The 24,915-nt window shown below is 35.6% G+C and overlaps 1 protein-coding gene and 1 long non-coding RNA gene across 2 annotated transcripts; one reads left to right on the top strand and one right to left on the bottom strand.

The window, feature by feature from the left end:
- The first annotated feature begins 1,592 nt into the window (after window positions 1-1,592).
- Window positions 1,593-11,326, top strand: LOC111779284 (protein ROOT HAIR DEFECTIVE 3 homolog 1). Its single transcript, XM_023659403.2, has 24 exons — window positions 1,593-1,743; window positions 1,833-1,870; window positions 2,917-3,066; window positions 3,351-3,417; window positions 3,535-3,637; window positions 4,603-4,673; window positions 4,801-4,864; window positions 4,951-5,016; window positions 5,138-5,185; window positions 5,281-5,343; window positions 5,435-5,491; window positions 5,886-6,044; window positions 6,116-6,184; window positions 6,291-6,382; window positions 7,077-7,155; window positions 7,447-7,612; window positions 7,822-7,946; window positions 8,131-8,393; window positions 8,482-8,578; window positions 8,694-8,864; window positions 9,133-9,237; window positions 10,136-10,230; window positions 10,313-10,409; window positions 10,685-11,326. The coding sequence occupies exons 2-24, from the start codon at window positions 1,867-1,869 to the stop codon at window positions 10,919-10,921; spliced, it is 2,448 nt and encodes an 815-aa protein (XP_023515171.2). The 5' UTR covers window positions 1,593-1,743; window positions 1,833-1,866; the 3' UTR covers window positions 10,922-11,326.
- Window positions 11,327-23,190: 11,864 nt separating this feature from the next.
- On the bottom strand, window positions 23,191-24,117 carry LOC147787492 (uncharacterized). The gene is made up of 3 exons (XR_015413144.1): window positions 23,996-24,117; window positions 23,741-23,845; window positions 23,191-23,578 (listed from the first exon to the last, which is right to left on the bottom strand). It is a non-coding gene; the product is annotated as an uncharacterized LOC147787492 (long non-coding RNA).
- Between the last annotated feature and the right edge of the window lie 798 nt (window positions 24,118-24,915).

The raw sequence follows: 24,915 nt of genomic DNA, 5'->3' as shown, positions 1-24,915 counted from the left end.
AACTGATCCTATGAACACCTCTAAATCGTTAACGGGATTCATTAAAAAATGGTTCATAAAGATCAAAAGGTCAATAGGCTCATTCAAAGAACCGGCACGAGTCTCAAATGCACTTGTTAACCATAAAATCAAGGACCACAATTAGAAGGAGTCACTAATGAAACTGCCTTGATCGACATAGTTCTTGGACTACAAGAAACGAGGCTCGTAGTTGTTGCAATGTGTATTGAGTTAGTTTCTTTCTCTATTATTCTATATGGAGTTTTGTAATTAGTTTTTAAAACCAATTAGACATGCTAGGTATCAAAATAGAATTCTTGTGGTAGCGGGACAGCGATTGTGTGCCACTTATTCTAACTTGGCGAACGAGTATGTTGTATGCAAATCGTAAGTCACGGACAATTTGGACATATAGTTGAGCCTCAGTCACATTTGAGAACGAGAAGATGTGTTGAAAATAATTTATAAGAAAGCAATGTTATCGGCTAAAACAAATATGTAGCAACTAATTTTGATAGCATATAACCCGAATATGAAGAATTAACGACTAATCATATCCCCTTATATTACATTTTGGGACATTTTAGTCCTGACGAATATAGACATGATTTTGGTAAATAGTCATACACCTTTGTATTGACCCAGCAAGAATAATAAAGACCTAACTATACATGAAAGCATGTAAAATGGGTTTGGAAGGGGCATGCGACCATGAACAATACATCCTCGACAAGCATGAATGAGACATCCGACACGCAGCCACATGCAACACGCCTTAGACAAGTATGACCGTGTCACTAGGCAGAGAGATCCTCTACCCCTTTATTTGTTTCGATAGTGCATAACCCAAACAGGAAGAATTGACAACTAGTCATATTTCGAGACATTTTAGCCTTGGCAGGTGTAGACAGCGAACAACCATACACCCCCTTATTGACATAACAGAAATAATGAAGATCTAGCTAACACGAAAGTAAATAACATGGGTTTGGAACGAGCATGCAACTACAATCACATGCCCCTAGACAAGCATGACCATGACATTTGACACTCGATCACAAACAATATGCCTTTGACAAACATGACCGTGATAACAGCCACCACTTAGACACTCAATCGAGGGTCGAGGCACCTTCATTTGACAACACTTAAACTTATGGTGAATGAATTTTTGGAATAGCAATATTCAAAATAAATAAAGATCGTCGTCTCGGGTGCAGGTCACAATATTTCGTCCACCAAAATGAATCACATCGAGTGACATACGAACTATGATATTAAACGTAGAAAAGGAATTGACGTGCTACAACGACCGTAATAAAGGGTCGTGATCTGGGCGAGGATGAGCCAACTCCTAAAATTATTGAGAGAGAAAAAAAAAAAGAAAAAAAAAAGAGGAGGATTTGTCTACGGTCAGGTCTACTCAACTTCCTATTTGAAGAACGAACTAATTAAAAAAAAAAAAACCAAAAAACAGCATAAAGAAATTTGACAACGTCCATTGAAGGAGAGAATTACCGACGTGGCATTAAAGTGAATTATTTTTAATTTATATTTTTTCAACTTCCTTTATTTGAAGAGGCAATCCTCCGATTTTCTCGTAATTATACTCCCGCCCTTCAAATATTTATCATCGTCCACACCTCTCGGGCTTTCCGCATTTTGGAAATCGGAACGATCAACAGAGACACTCAAACCTGCATTTCGAAGCAGCTCCCATCTCCATCATCGAGTTTGGAATAGGTTACACCCCCTTCATTTGTCTGAGATCTGTCTTTTTTGTTTTTTTCTCTGTGTTCAATCGATCTCACGGAGTCTCTGCCTCTCTCCAGCTTCCAATTTGCATCAGCTTCTCCCTTCCTTCAAATGGGTACGTTTTTTGTTTTGATCTTTACCAGTTTGTGTAATTTTCGTGGCGATGTTCCATCTTTATTTCGTTCAGCTTAGTTTGTACGTTTTGTTTGATTTGCGTTACGTTGAAGCATCCTTAGTGTATTTAATTTTGTTTTTTCCAATTCGATTGGGCGCGAGATGTAACGTCTCGGTATAGTTTGATTATACATTACCCTTTAATAGTTGTTTATTGCCAATAAAAGGATTTGAGCTGCCTTGATTAGGCGTGATAGATTTTCTCCAAATCTGTTATGAATGATCACTCTATTCGGGCGTATTAGATTGCTGAATTCATGATCATGCTATTCGAGAGTATTAGATCGATGAATTATATTCACCATTTCGTCTCGAAGGATGTAGAATGGTTCTAGAATGAAATGTTTGTGCTCTTGGATTTTCTTGATTATACATTACCCTTTAATAGTTGTTTATTGTTAAATAAAAGGATTTGAGCTACCTTGATTAGGGCATGATAGATTTTCTCCAAATCTGTTATGAATGATCACTCTATTTGGGAGTATTAGATCGCTGAATTCATGATCACGCTATTCGAGAGTATTAGATCGCTGAATTATATTCACCATTTCGTCTCAAAGGGTGTAGAATGGTTCTAGAATGAGATGTTTGTGCTTTTGGATTTTCTTTGTGATCAAGTTCGTACCCTGGCTAATGGCATTTATGGGTTTTATGGATCTTGGGTGTTTCTGGCTAGCGAGTTCTCTCGATCCGGCTTGTATTGATGCTGCCATCACAGTTATTGCTGAATATACAAAGAGATTATGTATCAGTTTTGCTTGGCTTCTTCTAGAAATCAGAGAGCACTATTTTCATCTCATGTCAAAGCTAGACAGGACCACTCTTATATTGGATTACTTTTAAGAGTTTTATTTTGCCTATCGCTGTGATATCACAACGCCACAATTTAGTTTGCGGGTTTTACTTGCTTGATTTATTATCCTTTTTTGTTTTTCAATTTCTACAATTACGAGGTTCTAAGAAGCAAAGATTATCCTCTTCTGGCAGCCAAGAGCGATGAATGTTGCTCTGTTCAGCTTATAGATGGAGATGGTGTATTCAACGTCGACGGAATTGACAACTTTATCAAATTTGTGAAATTGGGGGAATGTGGACTTTCATATGCTGTAGTATCCATTATGGGCCCTCAAAGTAGTGGTAAGTAGTCTGCTTTCAAAAGCTTGTCGTATTAAAACAATGAATATAAATTCAAGCTTCCTGCTGAGTGCTGATACTTTAATTAATCTGTTTAAGAACTTGGCGTTCTGCCTCTGTATTTTAACTGTGAAGTTCAATTTAATTATTCAAACATTATATTTCTTCTTCTTTTCATTTGGATATTTGAACTCAAAGTTTTGTATCAGATTAATCTTTCCTGCTGGTTCATAGTCTCTTGCGAAAATACTTTTCTTATTTTTTTTTTTTTTATATAATCTGATTAGGGAAGAGTACGCTGCTAAATAATCTGTTTGCGACCAACTTTAAAGAGATGAATGCTTTTATAGGGAGGTAAGTTATTGTCGCCTCCTTATGTTTTCGGTTTTTGTAGATAAGAAATGACCCTTTTGTCTTTAGTTTATTCAGGCTTGGTGACTGAAAAGTGCAAATTGATCTGTCTTTTTCTAGGTCTCAAACAACTAAAGGTATATGGTTGGCTAGATGTGCTGGCATTGAGCCTTGTACGCTTGTAATGGATTTGGAGGGAACTGATGGAAGAGAGCGAGGAGAGGTGCATTTCTATGTTTTTTTTTTGGGTTATTATTGAGACTTATACACTTCTTTTAGTTGTTCTTTTTTATTTTTTGAAATGACCATTAAGTGTTTGTCAATACTTTGAGTTCACTATTTTCACACGCCTCTTTTTGTAGAGATCAAAGATCTTTTTTTGTTTGAAAGAGCGTTGTTACTCCTTTCCAAGTTTGATAAACTCATCAAAGATAAAGGGGTTTTTAGACTTTAGTATCATTTAGATGAAGATTCTGTTATCTGAACTTCGAAAAGCTCTGGGTTGTTCTTACAATTTATGTTCAATTGTCTGTTGACGAAACTCAACCTGAGGTGATTCTTAGGTGCCTATCTGAGTGAATCTGGAATTAGGAGCCTTCTAGAATCTCAAGATTCTTCATATCTGTCTTTTAATGGCAGGGTCAATTCCCTAGTCTAGGCTGGGTCCAAAGAAAGAAATCTGACTTTTGTCTTTTTCCTCGTTTGTATGCCCTCTGTGTACATAACTATGAATGTGGTAACCAAGGACACACTTCTCTTTTTCGTGGATTCTTGAAAGTTTAAAATATTTCTCACTAAGAAAGGTGGAGACGTGGTATTTGGATGAAGAGGTTGTAGATAGACTGTTTCCTGGTTTCTAGATGGGGTTATTTCACTAAATATTTTGCAACACCTTCAGCCTTCTCTCAAGGCAATTTGATTAATTGTGCCACAAGCCCCCGTCCACTTCTTGTATCCTTTTTAGTCCCCCCCCCCCCCCCCCCCCCCTTTTTTCATATAGATCAATGAAACATAAGGGATTTTTTTTTTTTTTTAATAATTAAAAAAATCAAGTTCCCTGTGAAAACCGAATGAGTTTGAATTGTAGATTTTCTCAATTGCCATTAAGTATTGTCTTCATTTGTATCATAATTAGGTAGACATATTGTTGGTTGTTTCTTAATGTGGTTTTGTCACGCTCTTTATTAGGATGACACTGCATTTGAGAAGCAAAGTGCCCTCTTTGCCCTTGCTGTGTCAGATATAGTGCTAATAAACATGTGAGTTTTCTTTAGTTTTGTTATTTTGATTCTCGTTTTATCTTCTAATATGTATTTCCGTATGCTCTTTTTTTTAATATTTCTTGTTTCCACGTAATCTAGTTTGAAAAGTTATTATTTGATTTAGGTGGTGTCATGATATTGGCCGTGAGCAGGCTGCTAATAAGCCTCTCCTCAAAACTGTATTTCAGGTATTTCCTTTAATCTGGTTGTACGTGGGTCATGGTATATCTTCTATAATAATAGTTTAATAATTTTCCAATTCTATGGTATGCAGGTCATGATGAGATTGTTCAGTCCACGTAAAACAACGTTAGTGTTCGTCATACGTGATAAAACAAGGGTCTGTTTATATTTTCTGGGTAGTTTTTATATTTTAGTTTTTCCTAGTGGTTGTTGAAGAACCTTTTGCTGCAAGATCATAACTTCTCTTACAGTTGATTGTTCATTTTTTCTGCATATAGACACCACTGGAAAATTTAGAGCCTGTTCTTAGAGAGGATGTACAGAAGGTAAATTATTGGTGCTTTCTTAATCATTGTGATGCCGAAAAAGTGTTATTATTTTATTCTCATTTGCATGTTCTTCACCTCTATTTTGATTGCAGATATGGGACTCTGTTCCTAAGCCACAGGCCCACAAAGATACTCCACTAAGCGATTTTTTTAACGTGAGTCCTCGTTTTCTCTATTTCAAATGGATTTTCTATAGGGGAAGTAGAATTCTTTGGTAATCGATATTGATTTCTTTTGAATCATCAGGTTGAAGTTGTTGCTTTATCTAGTTTTGAAGAAAAGGAAGAGCAATTCAGAGAACAGGTATATGGATTTTGTGAAACTCTCTATTGACCCTCTGCACACAATATGAAAATTATTCTATTTCGTATCCTCCCCCCCCCCCCCCCCCCCCCCCCCCAACTCCAAAAATAGAACTGAGGACATTTTATTTTATGGTGGCTGTCTGGATAGGGGTTCTTTGATTATATTTATTTTGGCTTTTTTCGTTCATATGTTTGCCTTCACATGTTATTCTTGTTCAAAGGAATTATATTAGTGAATCCCACAATTTTCTTCTTTCTTTTACATACTTCTCATAGTATTGAGTTTTTTGTCTTCTTGTTCTATAAAGAAATGTTATACGGTGGTCAGAGCATCGTATTTTCCTAGATAAATGTCGTTGACATATTTTATGAACTATTGTGTTTCAAATCAGGTGGCAAGTTTGAGACAGAGATTCTTCCATTCTATTGCCCCTGGAGGACTTGCTGGAGATCGCAGGGGAGTTGTTCCAGCTTCAGGATTTTCTTTTAGCGCACAGCAAATCTGGAAAGTTATCAAGGAGAACAAGGATCTTGACCTTCCAGCCCATAAGGTATAACAGTGACCAAATTCATGTTCGGAATTATATAGCTAAATGTCAACTTATCCATGGCATATCTGCAGGTTATGGTGGCTACTGTTCGCTGTGAAGAAATTGCCAGTGAGAAGTATGCTTGGCTTGCATCAAATGAGGTTTTTTACCCAAGCGTTAAATTTTATCCTGGTCTATTTTTTTCTCATTTCTAATATATCCTGTAGTCAAAACATGCCATAAAATTAATTTATTTTATTCGATCAGGACTGGTTGAGTTTGGAAGAAGCAGTACAATCAGGCCCGGTTCAAGGTTTTGGAAAGAAGCTAAGTGCAATAATTAATACTTGTTTATCAGAGTAAGTAGTGCTTATGTTTAACACCTGTCTTGATGCTATTCAGGATGCATTCAAGTGAACACTAGTAACTTCACACATTTATTCTGTTCGCGTTAGCATTGAAGGATTTGAGTAAAGTTGGGCAAGGTCATGTAAACAGGAGGTTTCCATGGCACTTTTGCGCTCATTGTTTCATCATCATCTAGAATTTTTCTTTATTCCTTGTCATGTTCATAAAATGATTGTTTTTCTGATGGACTAGGATTGTCACAAGGGACTGTTCCATGCATGATTGTTAGGGTTCCTTAGTGGTAGTTTTTTAAACGATCTTGGCTTTAGAAGTGAATATCTTCTCTCTTGGAAATTCTAGTACGAGTACGAAGTAGAATTTAATAGTGGCAAGTACTTAAAGTCCCAACAAGAAGATGCCTAGATGATGAAAAAGAAAATCTTCATTTCCACTTGTTGATTTTATTGAATATTAGTTAATATGTATGTATCTCAATCGCTAATAGTTTGCATTATTAACGAACAGTGGCAACAGTAATCATGATCTACGTTTAAAAATGTGAAGTAGCCTTTTGGCATTCCTTTTTGGCAGCTTAGTAGAGATGTTGAAATATCAAAAACTGACATGGTTACTTTTTTTTTATTCTATTGAACATTGCTATGTTAGTTTATTCATCACGAGTTTCTTTTCTAATTTGATGATTAGGTATGATGCAGAAGCCACATTTTTTGACGAAAGTGTGAGATCTGGGAAGAGAGCACAACTTGAAGAAAAGTTGTTGCAAGTAATAATTCTACTGTGTTTTTTTATCTGAAAGCAACTGCATAATTTATGAGAAATTAAAAGATTTGATATAAGTTATTTCCTATTTACTCCTGCAAATGGTTTTGAGCACTGATTTATTCTCTGGAAGTAACCTCCAGAAGGTTCCTTCAAGAGGATCTTCCTGCTGCATTGAACTTGAATACCTTTTTTTTTTTTTTTTTTCTTTAATGTACAATTACTATTCACACTAACATCCTTCGGATGTATAATCTTGATAACCTATTGTGACATGTTTTTCCTCATCGACTAGCTTGTTCAATCAGCCTTCCAATCTCTGTTGGGCCACATAAGGTCTGGTACATTTGATAAATTCAAGGAGGCATTTGACAAAGCTTTGAATGAAGGGGAAGGGTTTTCTTCGGCTGCCTCTAATTGTGCTCAAACCTATATGGCTGTTTTTGATGGTGAATGTGCTGGTAAGTTGAATTTAAAAAGACTCTGAGCTTCTAGTTGGGTTGTTTCCCTTCTGTCCCGTTTGTATGTGAAGGACGGTTAAATAGGCAACTGCTTCTAATCTCATATGGTGTACAATGTTTTCAATTTACTGAAGTGTTTCCATTCTTTCTCAGATTAGAATGGGTTTTGTTTGTCACTCTGTAATCCATGCTGACTTGTATCTCTGCAGGTGCTATAATTGAGCAGGCAGACTGGGACACTTCTAAAATAAGGGATAAACTTCGACGTGATATCGATGCACACATTGCAGCTATACGTGCTGATAAATTATCTGAACTTTCTTCAAAATTAGAGGTAAAGTCTTGTTTATGGCTCTGATACTGGACTTTTAATCTAGGTCATGTTCGAAGGCATTCATTGAGTGCTAAATTTTCTCTCAGGAGTCATTGTTTAGGTTTTGTGGAACTTTTGTAGCATTTGGATGAATCCCATATAATTGCCTTGTGAGCATTGCTGACAAGGATAACAATGATTGCAGGAAAAACTGAAGGAGGCATTGGCAGGACCTGTAGAAGCTCTGCTAGATGGAGCTAATAATGAGACATGGCCGGCTATAAGAAAACTTCTTCAACGAGAGACTGAGTCTGCCATCTCTGGGCTGTCTAAAGGACTGGTCGGCTATGATATGGATGAAAAAACTAAGGAAAAAATGATTACCAGTCTTAAGGATTATGCTAGAGGTGTAGTTGAATCAAAAACAAGGGAAGAAGCTGGAAGGGTCCTGATTCGTATGAAGGATAGGTATCAACTTTTTCATGGATGCATGTAGTTTGCACCTTCTTCGTTGGTGGTATACATTACTGATGATATTATTTAATATTGCATACAGGTTCTCTATTTTGTTTAGCCATGATTCGGATTCAATGCCCCGTGTATGGACTGGGAATGAAGATATCCGGGCAATCACCAAAACCGCTCGTTCTTCTGTACGGCACTGTTTACGATTAGTCTTTGTTTCCTTTTTTCCTATTATTATTACATCTTTATATCTATGCTTTTTATTTCTATTATATATTTCATTTATATGTTTGTATGCTGTAGTCCCTGAAGATACTATCTGTTATGGCTGCTTTACGTTTGAATGATGATGATGGTTCTGGCGAGATAGACAAAACTCTATCATCTACCTTGATGAATGTCCCACACAATAGCAACACAAAAGATAGGAGCATTATGGCAACTGACCCTCTCGCCTCAAGCTCATGGGAAAATGCAAGTATTTTGGAGTCCTGCTTTTTCTCCCTTGTTTCTATCTCTTGAAATTTATAGTTGCATTTAGATGATCAAACCAAAAATGGTTCTCTGGCCCTTTGAGAGGCAGTAGAAATTACCAAAGAACTATCAATCTTTAGCAAGTTCTCTACCAGGAGTCATTGTCTTGCTCTGGAGTGATCAGTGGAACAGTGTTTTCCTCTCCTGTGTTCAGACAAGCCTTTGTATTGTCCCCATATGGTGTTTTTTATGTCATTTCTGGTGACAGGTTCCAGCATCACAAACGTTGATTAGCCCTGTTCAGTGCAAATCTATATGGAGGCAATTCAAGACGGAGACAGAATACACTGTCTCTCAGGCCATTGCTGCACAGGTATTAATGAAACTTCTCAACTGATTAACCTGAAAAAAAAATGATTTGTTTATCAAATGAGACATTTCATGTACTCTTCTTTTTTTCTTGGGATTCTATGATGTGCTTAGAACTTTTAGCCATATCTGCTTTATTTCTTTTTACTAGTTAGTACGTACACTTGTTTTCCCTCGAAAAAAAAGAGTGCTATCATTGTGATAAAAACCTTGTTTCTTTTTTTGCTATTAACGTTTTGGGTACTGAGGCAAAATGCTGTGGGAATTTTTGTTCTGGATTGTGGTTATATTAAGTAAAGGTTGATTGAATCTTAATTCTAAATCCTCAAGTAGTAAAGTTGAGAATTGTCAAAGATAGGCTTAAAAAGTCTTTGGACAGTCAGGCAGGTTCTTTAAGCTCCACCCTGGCGTCCATTTGGGTTCAATTCATTTGAATGATTGTGTAGATAAAATGTGGGTTTGGATGTAGATCTTGCTGCAATTACTGCGAAGACAAGATTACATATTTGATTGATTTCCAGTGACAATTTTACAAATTATGTCAGCTACCGAAATTTTAAGGTATTTCAGAATGCAGTCTATGAGGATTTTGGAGTTTGGCCTGTAATGTTTAACCCCGTACAAGTCTATTTTGGATCAAGATTTTATGGTTCATGGCCTCATTGTGATGGCATAAGCCTAATCAACAGCCATATTTCTTACAAAGAAAAATAAAATCTAATTACCACGTCTATCACACTTAATAGTCAGTTCAGTTTTGGGTTCTGTTTATGTTTTAAATCAAATATAGTTGGTATTAATAGTTGATCAATACTGATAAGGCACACATACTGCATCTTTCTCATTTGTTGGGCGATAATTGTTTTTTGAAGTCTATCTTAAATATTATTTATACTTTGCAGGAATCCAGCAAACGTAATAACAACTGGTTGCCCCCGCCATGGGCTATTATTGCACTGCTGATTCTAGGGTTTAATGAATTTATGACCCTTTTAAGGTATGTGGTGATGTTTTCTGCATTATAAAATGCTAGAGCTTGCCCTGGTTTCTAAGTTCGCGTTTATCCCTCTTGTTGACAGAAATCCATTATATGTGGGTCTCTTATTTGTTCTCTATCTACTCGCCAAGGCCCTGTGGGTCCAGCTAGATGTTTCTGCGCAATTTAGCAATGGTCTTGTAAGTATCAAATCTTATTCATGTTGTGTAGAGCCGTGTTCTTCAGCAGTCCTGGTGCCTGTACTCACTGCTTAATTATTTTTAGCATTGCCTATGTATGCATTTTTCGGCTCCCTTGGTCTGTTCTTCTGTATCATTAGATTTCTCCAGTACACATTTTTGTTTCTGTCAAAGAAAGAAAGGAATAATCTTAGTTTCCATTGGCAATCCATATTAGGCTCTTAACTTGCATGTTATACTAAAGGGACCTGACGTCTGATTTTATTTACAAACAGCTTCCAGGGCTTATTTCATTGTCCTCCACATTCATTCCCACTGTCATGAATCTTCTTCAAAAATTGGCTGAAGAAGGACAACAGAGGCCTGCAGCTACTGATCCTCCGAGCAACAGCTCATTAGTCTCAAAGAGATTTCAGAACAACTCTAGCAACGATTTGGCATCGACCGCTTCATCAGCAGTGACTTCAACAGATTCTGGCGCCGAGTACTCCAGTCGCTCTAAAGAAGAGTAGGTTGAAGGAGCTGGTAATCGGTTAATTTCTCCGTTTTTCGAAGATCCTGAGTTTTTTCCTTCATCGACCCGTTGTTATCACCAAATATATGATTCATGTTTGTTTACTATTGGTAGAATGTAAGAGCAAAGCCTGAATGAAGTTCAGGCTTTAATTTTTGTGCTGAGAGCCTCAAGCCAAATGGGCTGGGGTTTGATATATACTGATAATGGAAGTCCTGTATATTGGGTTTCCATAGAGCAGTCTAGGTGTTCAGTCTCTCACCCTTCTTGGGTTTGAATAGACTAAGAACGCTATTCTTTTTCCTATATTAAAGTTCGATTCTTTGCTCTTTTTCCTTTGATTTTGTCTTGTAAGAGCTGTAACATTGATTTTGAGTTTATTTATTTATTTATCGATCATTTATACTAGTTTTTCCAACTCGATGAAATTAATACTATCCATAACTTCATTGATCAGTGGTCGAAATGAGCATATAGTTCATCGGTAGTTCGAAAATAAAGGATTTGAAAGGCATGCATTGGCACGTAATTTTCATACACTTCAAAGTTCAAAGATCTAAGGGTATCCACACATTTTTGTAACTCCAGATTTTATCAATCCACACATTTTTGTAACTCTAGATTGTATCAAATAAGGCTGTTATTTTTAAATGCTTTAGCTGTGGGAGGAGGAGACCTTGTCCCTACTACATTAAATTTTAAGTCCCACCCAAATGACTGTTTGCTTTCAATTCCATCTCAACCACCTGCGAGACAATAGTGAGACAATAAATAACCAATAACCAAATTGAATGCTTTCTAAAATGGGAAGCTACTAAAAGAGTGAAATTCTTCATCCACACTCTTCCTTATCACAAAAGCCATGCCCCAAAGAAAATCCAAGAAAAAAAAAAAAAAAAAAAAAAACCCTTTTTACGAACCAAATTCATTGATAAAATGAAATGATACAACAAGGTAAAAAAAAAAAAACTCATAATTATCTCAGGGGAACTTGATCCTCGCAAAATTTTCACACCCTAATCCCTGCAAAAATAAATGAAAAAATTCGTAGTAATGAGAAATGAAATAAGTGATGGATATGGAGACTAGAAAGGCTTTTCTGTCTTAAACCTCTGATTCTTTAACCATGCCATAATTTAATTCAATAAATACAGTGTAATCCTTGTGGTCACATCCATCCAGGAAAGTATGGGTCAATGAATATGAGCACCAATAAATACAGTGTAATCCCTGAAGGTTCCAACCCTGTATTGGTATTATAATAATCTAAAAGAATAAAGAAATTAAAGTCTTCATCGTAAATTATAATTACCCATCCATTTCACAAAATTGTTATCTTTAGAACAAAATTCATAGACAAAAGGTAAAAAACTCAAAAACCAATGGTAGAAGCACCAACGAGGTTCATCGAAACATGGACTTGTTAAAGCTCTATCGTGTTGGGAGTCAAAAGTTCATTTTTTCTGGAGTCTAGTCTTGATGTTTGGACCAAAGTTCTTCCAAACTAGAGGTTTATAGAGTTAAAAAAGCAAGGTTCGTCCATTTGTCACATTGTCTCGACATTTGGTCCAAAGTTCGTCCAAACTTTAATCCATTATGCTTTGAAACCTGAACTTCATGATTTGAAGAGCCCGTTTTGTCCGAACATTGACCTGATAAAGCTTTGAAGAGTTAGAAACCCAGAGTTTGTCCTTTCTAGAGCTTGACTCGATGCTTGTGAACAAGTTAGCCCTTTCCAGACTTCGGACAAAGGTAGCGCCATAATGAGCCTCGTCTCAAAGAAGAAAAAACCTGTCAATGGTACACCTACGAAAAATGACTCGAAAAATGCTCGAAAATGAAAGGGTTTAAGGTTGTTTTTGTCAAATTCATCAAATTTGAACGTTCCTTACAATTTCGTTGAAAAATATTGAAAGTAACTTAGTTTTTTCACATAATAATTGAATTGTCTCCATTAGGGTCTTCTTGAGAGGGTTTAGATTGTGAGGTCTTATATACATGACTACATGTTTTTTTCTTCCTTAGGACAATATTCAGTAGATTTAGTAAGAGCTAAAATGAGAAAACAAATTTTCTACACACCGTACGTGACTGGACTTGATACCATTTGTAACAACCCAAGTCCACCACTAGTAGATATTGTCCGTTTTTGCATATTACGTATCGCTGTCAGCCTCACAGTTTTGAAACGCATTTTATAGGGTGAGATTTCCTCACCCTTATAAGGAATACTTCGTTTTCCTCTCTAACTGATGCGGGATCCCACATCGTGTGATCATCGCTTGCTCAAGATCACGTTCCGATAGTTTTATATATATATATATATATATATATATATATATATATATATATATATGTATATGTATATATGTATATATGTATATATGTATATTTGAAATAAGGTCATTTTAATACTCTCAAATAAATCTAAAAAATACTCTTAAATTAAAAAAAAAAACCGTAAAATATCTTAATTTTGAATACAACAATTAATAGTTTGTTTCAAAAATACCTTTAAATTAAAAAAAAAACATCTTTAAACCCTTTTTAAAAATTTTAAGGTACATTGACTGTTGATACCACATCTCAAAAATACTCATAAAATTTCTAAACTAACATTAAAACACTTGTAGATAATTTATGAGGTGTCAATAGACGGTTTTCATTTATAGATTGACAATAATTGTTTTTTAAAGGTAAAGTATGTTAATACCATTTTTAAATTTAATTGGTATCTTTTAAATATAATACTAATAGTAATTTTTTTTTTTATTTTTTTATTTTTTTTTATTACTTTTTTAAGTTGAAGGATACTTAGGAATGTTTCATTAATCCACCACACTCAAGTGGTGTAAAAGTTATCTTACTTATAATAAAATAAATTACAAGGATATGGAAATAGTAAAAATGGAAATAACAATAAATGGAAAGATACCTATAGTAATAAGACAAATATTGTAATAAAATATCAAATATAATATATATGGTAAACTATAATTTATTACTAAATATCCTTAACACCACACTGCAAGTTAAGCATCGGATTTAAACGAACGTGAAGCTTGAATCTGAAAAATTCAAAGAGGTTGAGAAACACTTTTCGTGAAGATGTCAACAACCTGGTTCAGAGAAGGCGTAGAGAAACACTTTCTTGGCCATCGAAAATCGCAAAGGGATCGCCGCTCAGAGGTGATGCTGCCTTGGCTTCGGCGAGAATATGTCTAACCCATGAAAAGGGATTGTCGCTTAGCGACGATGCTGCCTTGGCTCTGGTGAGAATATGTCTAACCCCAAGAAGTAGAAGGGGAAACCTAGAGCAAGGAACAAGGACAATGTTGAAGCCGGAAGAGTCGCCACATTGGGCGAAGGAGCCAATTTTGGCGAGAAGGGCAGCTGGAAGAGTCACTACATTGGGCGAAGGAGCCAATTTTGGCGAGAAGGGCGGCGGCAACTTGGTTGGCGAAGAGGCCAGTGCGGCGCCTAGATTAAATCTCTACATAAGGTCGATGGGCTTTATCAAGATTTTGTATATTTCCGAAGAGAACGCTGATGGAGATCCTAAGATTAGGGTTTCTGTGAAGGATGAAGGATGAAGGGAAAATTAGAAAGAACATGAAAGAAGCTATGTTTGGAAAAGGTGAGGTTGTATGTACAGAGTATGGCGAAGGATGATTTGGAGGTCAAAAGGATGGAGCCGAAGAGTAATCAATCGGCTCTACATGTGGCAGCCATGACGACTGCCCCTGTGGCGTCAAAGCCAGCAGTGGTGGTGGAGAAGAACAGTAGAAGATTTCAAAAGCTATTGAAAAGAAAGAATCCGGGTTGCTAAACCAAAGTGGCTCTGATACCATAAGAATGTTTGATTAATCCACCACAGCTAAATGGTGTGAAAGTTATCTTATTTAGAATCAAATAAATTACAAGGATATGGAAATAGTAATAAATGGAAAGATATTTGCCTTATACTAAAATATCAAATATAATATATATGGTATACTATAATTTATTACTAAATATCCTTAACAATATTAATGAAAGATGGTAGAGTTTTAAGAGTATTTTTGAAACACGGTTAGCAAGATTAAATGATATTTTTCAAACAAAGTACTAACGATTTTTATAAAGAAAAAAAAAAAAAAAAAAGAAATCTAAGATCCTAAATAGGATAGAATAAAATTTATCATTTTTAAGTGCGAGTTTGTACCTATTGGGCTTAGGACGTACAATACGTGTTAGTATGATTATCTGTACATTAACTCCAAGAGATGGGTGTGATACATTTACCATTTTTATGTTCAGGTCTCGTATGTAACGTCCCCAATTTTCTAAACCTAATCAGTGATGTCACCCATGCATACATAATTCATTACGCGGAAGCTCATCATAAATAACCTTGGAAATAAAACGAAGTCTTCCATAAAAATTCATAAAATCCAAAACAACCTATCATCAAATAAATAAACCTTCAATAACCGAATTAAAAAATAAATCTAAATAAAGCAATACTCAATGCTATAACTTAAAACAGTCCAATAAAAGTAAACTCCTAGAAATATCCCATCTCCAACTTCCATGGTGTACTCAGCTCCGCCGTCAACCGTACATTGACGCCTTGCCTTTACCTGAAAAATGTAGGTAGCACGTGACTTGAGTATTTTATGAAATACTCAGTAAGTCACCCCACTGTTGGGGTTAGGAATGTAAACACATGCAACATATGAGCGAGACCTAACTTTTCATAAACTTTTCATAGCCTTGGGCACTTTCTTATTCTGGGTAGGGTTGGGTGTGTGGTATTCCTTCACTACAAAGGTCACTACATAGCCCTGGGCCTGACTTGGTCGGGCACAACGTGTTACACGTAGCCGGACACCACAGAACAGAAAAGAGCCTGCATGATATCATGGCGAACATTTATATCGTATTTCAAACATGGATTTTTCCATTAAACGAAGTCAACATTTTGACTTCATTTTAATTCAACAATTAATTTATATTAAATGATTAATTAAACAATTTAATTAATATTTAACATTAAATAAAATGTCAATCCCAATAAATTCGGGCACATATTGATTATGAATCCCTATTCATAATTAAAATATTTAAATCTTATTTAAATATCTCCAATTCTCTCCTTTGTTTAATTCATAATTAAAACAAAATGCCGTTAAATATATCGTATATATTTAGCATGTATTCCCTAATTTTAATTTGAACACTTCCAACTCACTCATCACACTGTTCTAAGGTTTAGTCCAATATGAGCTAGCAGAGGGACCTAATGAACCTACAGATCATGGGCTCCAACGATCCGAGATTAACTGGCTAAACTCGTTAACCTTGTTAACCAACATTCTTTAACTATTAAGACACTCCACTATAGCCTAGTAATTAACTCCCCTCACTATAGATATATTTCTGTCCATTTGATATAACCACGATTAGTAAGTCGTTTCTTCACAAGTTGTTCGTAACTAGAGCTGGGTCAATTTACTGTTTTACCCCTAAAGTTACTTCTTGTTCCTTAAGTCTCACTAATCCTCTAATGAACAATTGGTTTGTGGTCCAACCACCAAACCGAATCCCTCTCGGACCAATGAGAGGGTGGGATCCCTTGTTCAAGACTTGAAGTCAGTACGTAAGGGAACAACTTCTCTACTATCCCTAAAAGCGGGTAGGAGTGAATTCCACCTTACACCCTATGTCCCCAGCTATTCATCCAGTCTTACCCCTGAAATGGGAGGTTTATTAAGTCGGCGAACTCGGGCCACTCTCACCCATGCAAATCTAAGGATAATTCTGAATAAACAAGAGTTCATAGTTAGCTCAGGATTAAGATCGAGTTACCTAGGTCATCAAATGAAAAAATCAGTCTCAATAGTAAACGACATTATAAAGTGAGAGTGATTTTCTAAATGATCCTATCTTATGCAATACTCATTGCATAGGATGCCTCCACTCACATGTCTCCACATGTACAATTTAGTGATCACATTGTTTATATCATATACAAAAGTGGGCTGCATCCATAGTGTCCCCAAGATAAGGTACTCAGCCTTATCCATGTACTATAGATCATTTTGACTATATACTTGAACTTGATCCACTCTTATGTCTGTACATATAGTTCAAGTAATCATAATATAGCCAAAGTGTTAGTTTATTGGATTTAGATTAATGATTGTAAAATTCACTTTATTCAATAACGATCTTTACTAAATAAACATCAATAATAACTTTGTTGAAAATAGAATATGTTTTTGTTTACAAACTGAGTTTTAGGACATAAAACCCAACATAGAGTGCTTCTTCTACACCCTTTAATGTGATGCCTCCTATTTGTTTAGCCATGACTTCTTGGCTGGCTAACAAATTTTCGAGCTCTACAAATGATGGTTTGAGTGGGCCATCCTTGTACAGCAATAATAAAACTTCTATATTCTGGTCGCAATCCATGGATTATAATCCTCTTCATTCGAGATTTTACAATGGGGGACTTCGGGTCTAGTTTAATAATCTCTCGACAGATCGACTTGACCTTGTGGAAGTACTGAGCAATCGTCATGTCACATTGTGAAATTGACAACAACTCATTCTCTAGAAGTTGTAGCCTCATATCATTCTTCTTCGAGAACAATATCATGAACGTGTCCCATGCTTCTTTCGGTGTCTTGTCATCCCAAATATGCTCTAACATCTCTTCTCCGATTGTGGTCTTCAAGGCAAACATTGCTTTGCCTGCTTTGATTCTCCATTTGCGCAAGGCGCCGTTAGAATCATCCTCTGGCGGTGTAGTTTTGCACCTGCCAACGATCTCTCAAAGATCATGTCCTTGTAAATAGGACATCATGCATGTTGCCCACGTGTTGTAGTTGTTGTTGTTGAGTTTCTTGATTCCTCCAACGATTTGGAAATCACCCATCGTGTTGACTGTACCTCAGTAATACCAAACAAGCTCTTTCGACACAAGACTTGCAGAGTCACAGACTACTCACGACACAAAGGAAACTCACACACTAGTAATCTCAAGAAATCATTTATGATGTGGAAGATCAGACAGAGCTGCAACCACATAGCATACTAAGAATTCCAAGAGATTGACAACTTACACTAACCTCGCTCTGATACCAGATGATAAACGCCATACAATGCTAGATTTTGCAAAGTTAGAGGTCCTTCTAGAATCCTTGCAAACATTCACAGAGAAAGCTAACTTAACGGATTGATTCCAACCAAGAGCTGGTTAGAGGATGAATGACTCTTAGATCGAACTTAGAATCTATGATGATCACTCTTAGATACCAAGATGACTCACTCCAGAATTAGCTTGATCATGGCTAATCCAATGGATCGATTTTTAATATCAAACCTAAAGCAAGGTTTGAAAGAAACATACCACCCAATGGGTTTCAACCACAAGGTTTTTGTATTCCACCATGATTTCAAAGTTGAATATTATATGCCTTTAAATAGGCCCACGAGATAACCCTAACATAACAAAGTTCACCAACTCTAATAAATGCTATTAAATACAAAGTGAAGAAAATAAGACATTCATAAATTGTCTTAATTGGTAATTCAACTATCAAAGACAAGTCTTCTGATCACTTTCCAATGTCAGCCACTCCATTATTTTCTTGATTTGATACTTGAATCTTCTTTGTATTGCTTCTTGTAATTACTCGTTTTGGTACATGTAAGTGATCAGTTGTTTGATTCATACCATCCCACTTTCTTTAAAAGGATTTGTCCTCAAATCAAATTCTTCATTTCTTTCCGGACAAGAACTGAATATTGTTTTTTTTCCCTCTACTAACATATTTTTTTGCTCACTTTTTTTTTTCTATTGATATATATATATATATATATATATATATATATATATATATATATATATATATATATATATATATATATATATATATATATATATATATATTTAATCCGAAAGACTAAAAAAAAAAAAAATCGACATAAAAAGAAGAAAATAAAGTTAATAAGTGTTTTTAACCTACACTAACCTCGCCCTGAGAGCTTTCGCTGTGGTGCAGCGAATGAGGAGTAGTGCGGAGGGGGAGTGTTAAAATATCATCACTAGTACAATAGGGTTAAGCCCAACCATGGAATGAGTAATTATATTTATGATTTAGGATTTTAGAAATAATTCTAGAAAAATGACTTAGCGATTTTAGGAATAAATTTTGGAAAATGATTTAGGTATTTTAAGAATAAGATCGAAAATTTTTAGGAATAGATCTGCTAACCTCTAATATAAATACCTCTCCATCCTACTTAGTTCATCGCAAGAAATCCCAATACAAAGTAGTAGTTTCTACAGAATGTTTTGTAAATCTCTTCTCGATTGGTTTAATAAAGTGTGAGAGTGTTTCCCACGTAGAGTTGTGTTCAACAATCTGGTATCAGAACACATTGAATTTCAGTTAGTAGTTGATAAGTGTTTTTAATGCAATTTATTTAATAGTGAAAGACTACGTTACCTTTATTTTTGTTTAAGATTAAATACATAAGTCCATGACATTATTTAAAAGTATTTATTTTGTGTTTCTGCATATGTATTTAAAGCATGCATGCAGTGATGTCACTAATTTAAGGTAAGAAAATTAGGGACGTTCCAGTTGGTATCAGAGCAGTAGATACAACTCTCGTGAAATTAGACAGAGCAATTCTTATGAAATAACTCTGCCACAATTGGAAAATTAGGGACAGTTGTAAAATTAGGTAGGGCAATTCTTGTGAAATAACTTTGCCACAATTTCATGACTCCAAATGCACTAAAAGAGAGTTGTTCCCCAAAAGTTAACCTTGTAGTTTCATCGGTAATCATTTCCATGTTTAAGCAAATGATGATACCCCAAATCATTGTCTTTAGACTGACAATGCACAAGCAACCCAAATTTGCTTATCTAGAAGGTCGTGGTGGTGGTAACGCGACCTTTGGAACCTGAGCCCCAACTTAAGCCAACGTGGAGAGAAAGAAAACGACAATATTCTTTATCATTTCTTAACCAACCTTTAGTTTAACTATCCATTTGTGTTGGACATGTGAATAAATGTACGTATTTATAGTATATGTAAGAAACTAGGGGAAAAAAAAAAAACTAATCATTTAACTAATTTAAACTTTGGGAGATCAATTCTCGGGTTTTGATTTGTTCATGTCACACCCTTAATTTCTAGGTATCGAAAGACTAGATGTGAATCAAAGAACTATGCCATGCATGAAGAATGAAAGGACAGATTACTTTGCGCAAATTTAAATATTTACAAACAATGTGTATAAAATAACAGTGAAATCAAAATGTGTATTAATATATGTCAAATTCATGTAATGAGGGAACGGGGAATGAGATACAGGACGCCCCGGGTCAACAATTCCTCTATTACTTTTGAGCTCTATAATACCTTCTCGTCAAGGTCAACAACTTCATGGACCTAAAAAAGATGTAGAAAGGACTGATATGATGAATATATCCATTAAGCAACCTACTTGTATGCTCTCATCCCATCCTTAAACTAGCAGGGAACCAATTGTTTACTTTTGGCTCTAGAGTTTCAACACTATTGATACAAAGACGTGGGCAGAAAACTTAGCCTTCGCAATGGTACGAGGTGGGGGACAACATAGTAAGTGTTAGCCTGCTCGTCATCGATGGGGGTGATAGCTAGTGAACCGGTACTACAGGCCATGAAGTTGCCTAAGGTGAGGGGCTGTTACCCCTCGGTATATGCGACCTAAACTACTTGCTCGCATGTTCAACGCCCTCCTGATTGTGTTAATATAACACATGCGAAACCAATTTGGATCGTAGACACTATAAGTACATCAATTATAGTAAATTAGCTAGCATGTTCAAAAGCATTAAAATTCAAGGAGTTTGAGTACAAACTTTTTGTAGTTCAAATTCCTTTTTCTGCACGAACCGTTTTTGAACCACCATTAGTGTCTTCCCTACTATTCTCCAGCCATAGAAAGAGATTGTGGAATCCCAGTTAGTTAGTAAACTTGGAAAAAATTTAGTATATATGAAGAGAGTTTTGAGAGATTTTCTTAAAATTGTTTGAAGAAGATCAACATGTATCTTGATTACTGCATTTATAGAGTCATATTTCCATCTCATGCAAATAGAGATTACCAAATTTTGACACACAAAATTTCACTCAAATTTGTGGGATTACGTGGCAAACATGCCAGTTTGGTTATACCATGTATTGACACTCAATATACCACTAACTCAAACACATATTTTTTCATCAAGTGATGTCAATACTTTCTTTATTTTAATTCAACAATTAATTTAAATAATTAATTTCAAATCAAAATAATATTAAATGATTAATTAAAAAATTTAATTAATATTCAACATTAAATCCAACGTCAATCCCAATCAATTCCTGCACTCCACTCACTATAAATATATTTTTGTCCATTTCATATAATCATGATTAGTAAGTCGATCATTCACAGGTTCTTCGTAACTAGAGTTGGGTCAATTTACCGTCTTACCCCTGAAGTTAATTCTTGTTCCTTAAGTCCCACTGATTCTCTAATGAACAATTGGTTTGTGGTCCAACCACTAAACCGGCCCGAGAGGATGGGACCCCCTTGTTCAAGACTTGGAGTCAGTACTTAAGGGAACAACCTCTCTACTATCCCTAAAACGTGTAGGAGTGAATTCAATCTTGCACCCTATGTCCCCAGCTATTCACTCAGTCTTACCCCTGAAATGGGAGGCTTATTGAGTCGGCGAACTCATGCTTGTTTCTTTATGACCATGCTAGAAGGGCTCTGAGAGCTCTCAAGAGACTGCTATAATTGCAGGCTGTTGTTAGAGAATTTCTCGTGAGAAAACGAGCGGCTACAACTTTTCACAGTATGCAGACCCTTTTTAGAGCTTAAACTGCCGTTATGATTCAAAGAGCTTACAGGTTGTAGTAAGAGGGTTTGACGTGAGATAACGAACTACTGCAACTTTTCACAGTATTCAGGCTTTTTTTAGAGTTCAAACTGACATTAGGATTCAACAATCTTCCCACAAGCAAATCATTCAAGAAGCTAAAAACCATCGTGTAACCACAACCACATTGAAATTGAAATTGAAATTGGTCATGACTTCATTTAAGTAACTTTAATAATAGTTGTAATGCAAGAATTTTACGTAGATAATCAAGTTCCATTTCTCCTACTAAGTAGTCCTCAGAAATACAGCAACAAGTTACAAGGTGCAATGTAGGAATAAAGACAAGAAAACTACCTGAACTTCAAAAGGATCGAATGAGACCGTTACATGTCCAAAAAACTGCATGCTAGCACCACAAACAACCAAACAATCACTTTCCATTTCCCCTTCTCGTAGTCTTGAGAAATAGAGCAACTAGTTACAAGGTGCTGGTGGTGTTAATATAACACATGCGGAACCAATTTGGATATTAGGCACTCTAACTACATCAATTATAGTAAATTAGCTAGCATGTTCAAAAGCATTAAAACTCAAGGAGTTTGAGTACTAACATTTTGTAGTTCAAATTCCTTTTTCCTCACGAACCGGTTCTGAACCACCATTAGTGTCTTCCCTGCTATTCTCTGGCCTTAGAACGGGACCGTGGAATTGGGTGAGTGACTAAACTTTGAAGTAATTTAGTACATGTGAGAGAGTTTTGAGGGATTTTCTTAACAAATTTTCAAGAGATTTACCTGTATCGTGATTACTCCATTATTTATAGAGTCATATTTGCATGCTCACGCAAATTTGAGATTACCAAATTTTGACACTCAAAATTCAACTCAAATTTGTGGGATTATGTGGAAAAGATGCAAGTTTGGTTATACCGTTATGATTCAAAGAGCTTACAGGTTGTAGTTAGAGGATTTGACGTGAGACAACGAGCTACTGCAGCTTTTCACAGTATGCAGGCTTTTTTTAGAGTTCAAACTGACGTTAGAAACAACAATCTTCCCACAAGCAAATCATTCAAGAAGCTAAAAAACATCGTGTAACCACAACCACATTGAAATTGAAATTGGTCATGACTTCATTTAAGTAACTTTAATAATAGGTGTAATGCAAGAATTTTACGTAGATTTAGAATTTCAATCTAGAGTTTAATCGAAAGTATTTAGGAGTAATTTAATAAAAAAATTTAAAATCGTAGTTTAGTGTTGAGAATTTCATGTTTTAGCCATGGAGATTTGGACCCAAATCCCAGCCACAATAGTTTTGCTCTCATTTCGGCTTGAGTCGTACGTGTTTTTATTTTCCATAATTATTTTACTTTCACATTTTATTCGCATAGTAAATAATTGAAACAACTTTATTTTCTTTGTTGGTCCGGCAAAGGTTTGTTCCACAAAACCGAGAAGATACATTAGATAATTATTTAAGAATGTAACCATGGGTGCACGAACTCAAATTTACTCTGAGGAATATTAAACAAAGAAAAACCGTTATTATCTGCAAGCCATATGCATCTTTCATTACCGGATCAGAAAGCCATGTTCCCTTTTCTGGCCAGAAAACCTCGAATGAAGCATGCCCTAATTGACTCGCAAAGTTGCACCAAAACAATGTCCTTCGAGGAAAATTCTCCCTAAACTCCCAATTGAATTGGGTTCCTGGATTGAGGATATGCACGCCTAAATCCATAGCCAATCCAAAATTTTAGGTTAAATACACACAAACTAAGATAAATATATAAATAAGAACATTAAAATACGAAAACATAAAAATTAAATAGTTTAATTTTTGATCTTTTAGATTTCGAAACTTAAAATATAAACCTGAATTCTGCCACTAACCTAAATCGTCGTCTTTGGACTTGCAATGAGTATGAAGAACTGGACTTTCCGCACTGTTCCAAATCACCACTTCCCACTTTGTCAATGGAAGTTGAGAATTGGATGCTGTGTAAACCAGGTGAGACATTAATATATATTTCGATAGAGAAAGCAGACAAGAAACACTAGCATTTCTGCTCTGTATCATGGGAATTTTGACTCGTGTTCTTAATTCAATAAAAATAAATAACATTAAAAAAAAGTAAACATACTTACAACAATTACATCGTTCGAGTTTGTAGGCGAACCCCAAAATGAAAACACAAACAACAAAAGACTTGAGAATTTGCATGATCTTCTTTTCTTCAATGATTTCGTGATCTTGTTTTCAAGTAGAGATTTATACGGTCCTCTTCTCTTGAAAATGGAACTTAATTCCAACGTATGGTGTTAAATTTAGTAAAATAAATTGTAACAACAATAATGGGTTAATAATAACTAGTTTAACTCCAATTTGGCAAACTTTGCATCAAAGGGTTGGATGATAACTCAACCTTACCTGCATGTTCTTTTTTTTGGCATATTTTTTTCTAGGACGACACAATATCTCACATTTGCTACCTATTTGTTATTTGTATTGATGACCTCAAGTATGTATACTAATAAAGAATACACAAAGATTCACTAAATACATCTTTAAAATGGTTTATATAAATATGGTTCTATTTGATGGATGATGAAAGTCTCACGTCTGCTAATTTAGGGAATGATCATGGGTTTATAAACAAAGAATACTCTCCCCATTGGGGTGAGGCCTTTTGGGGAAGCCCAAAGTAAAGCCATGAGGCTTATGCTTAAAGTGGACAATATCATACCATTGTGGAGAGTCGTGTTCGTCTAACATGGTATTAGAGCCATGCCCTAAACTTAGTCGTGCCAATAGAGCGTAAATCCTCGAGGATTCCAAATGAAAAAGGAGTCAAGCCTCCTTGAAGTCAATAAAAAATGACTAAGACTCCAAAGGAGTCGAGCATCAATTAAGGGGAGGCGTACTTTGTTCAAGGGGAGGTGTTGGATGATGAAAGTCCATCATGGGTTTATAAACTTTGTTCGAGAGGAGGTGTTGGATGATGAAAGTTCATCATGGGTTTATAAACAAGGAATACTCTCTCCATTGGGGTGAGGCCTTTTAGAGA

The sequence above is a fragment of the Cucurbita pepo genome, chromosome 17 (assembly GCF_057944985.1).
Source record: "Cucurbita pepo subsp. pepo isolate OVF chromosome 17, ASM5794498v1, whole genome shotgun sequence".
Classification (NCBI taxonomy): domain Eukaryota; kingdom Viridiplantae; phylum Streptophyta; class Magnoliopsida; order Cucurbitales; family Cucurbitaceae; genus Cucurbita; species Cucurbita pepo.
This window is presented reverse-complemented; position numbering and strand designations above follow the sequence as displayed.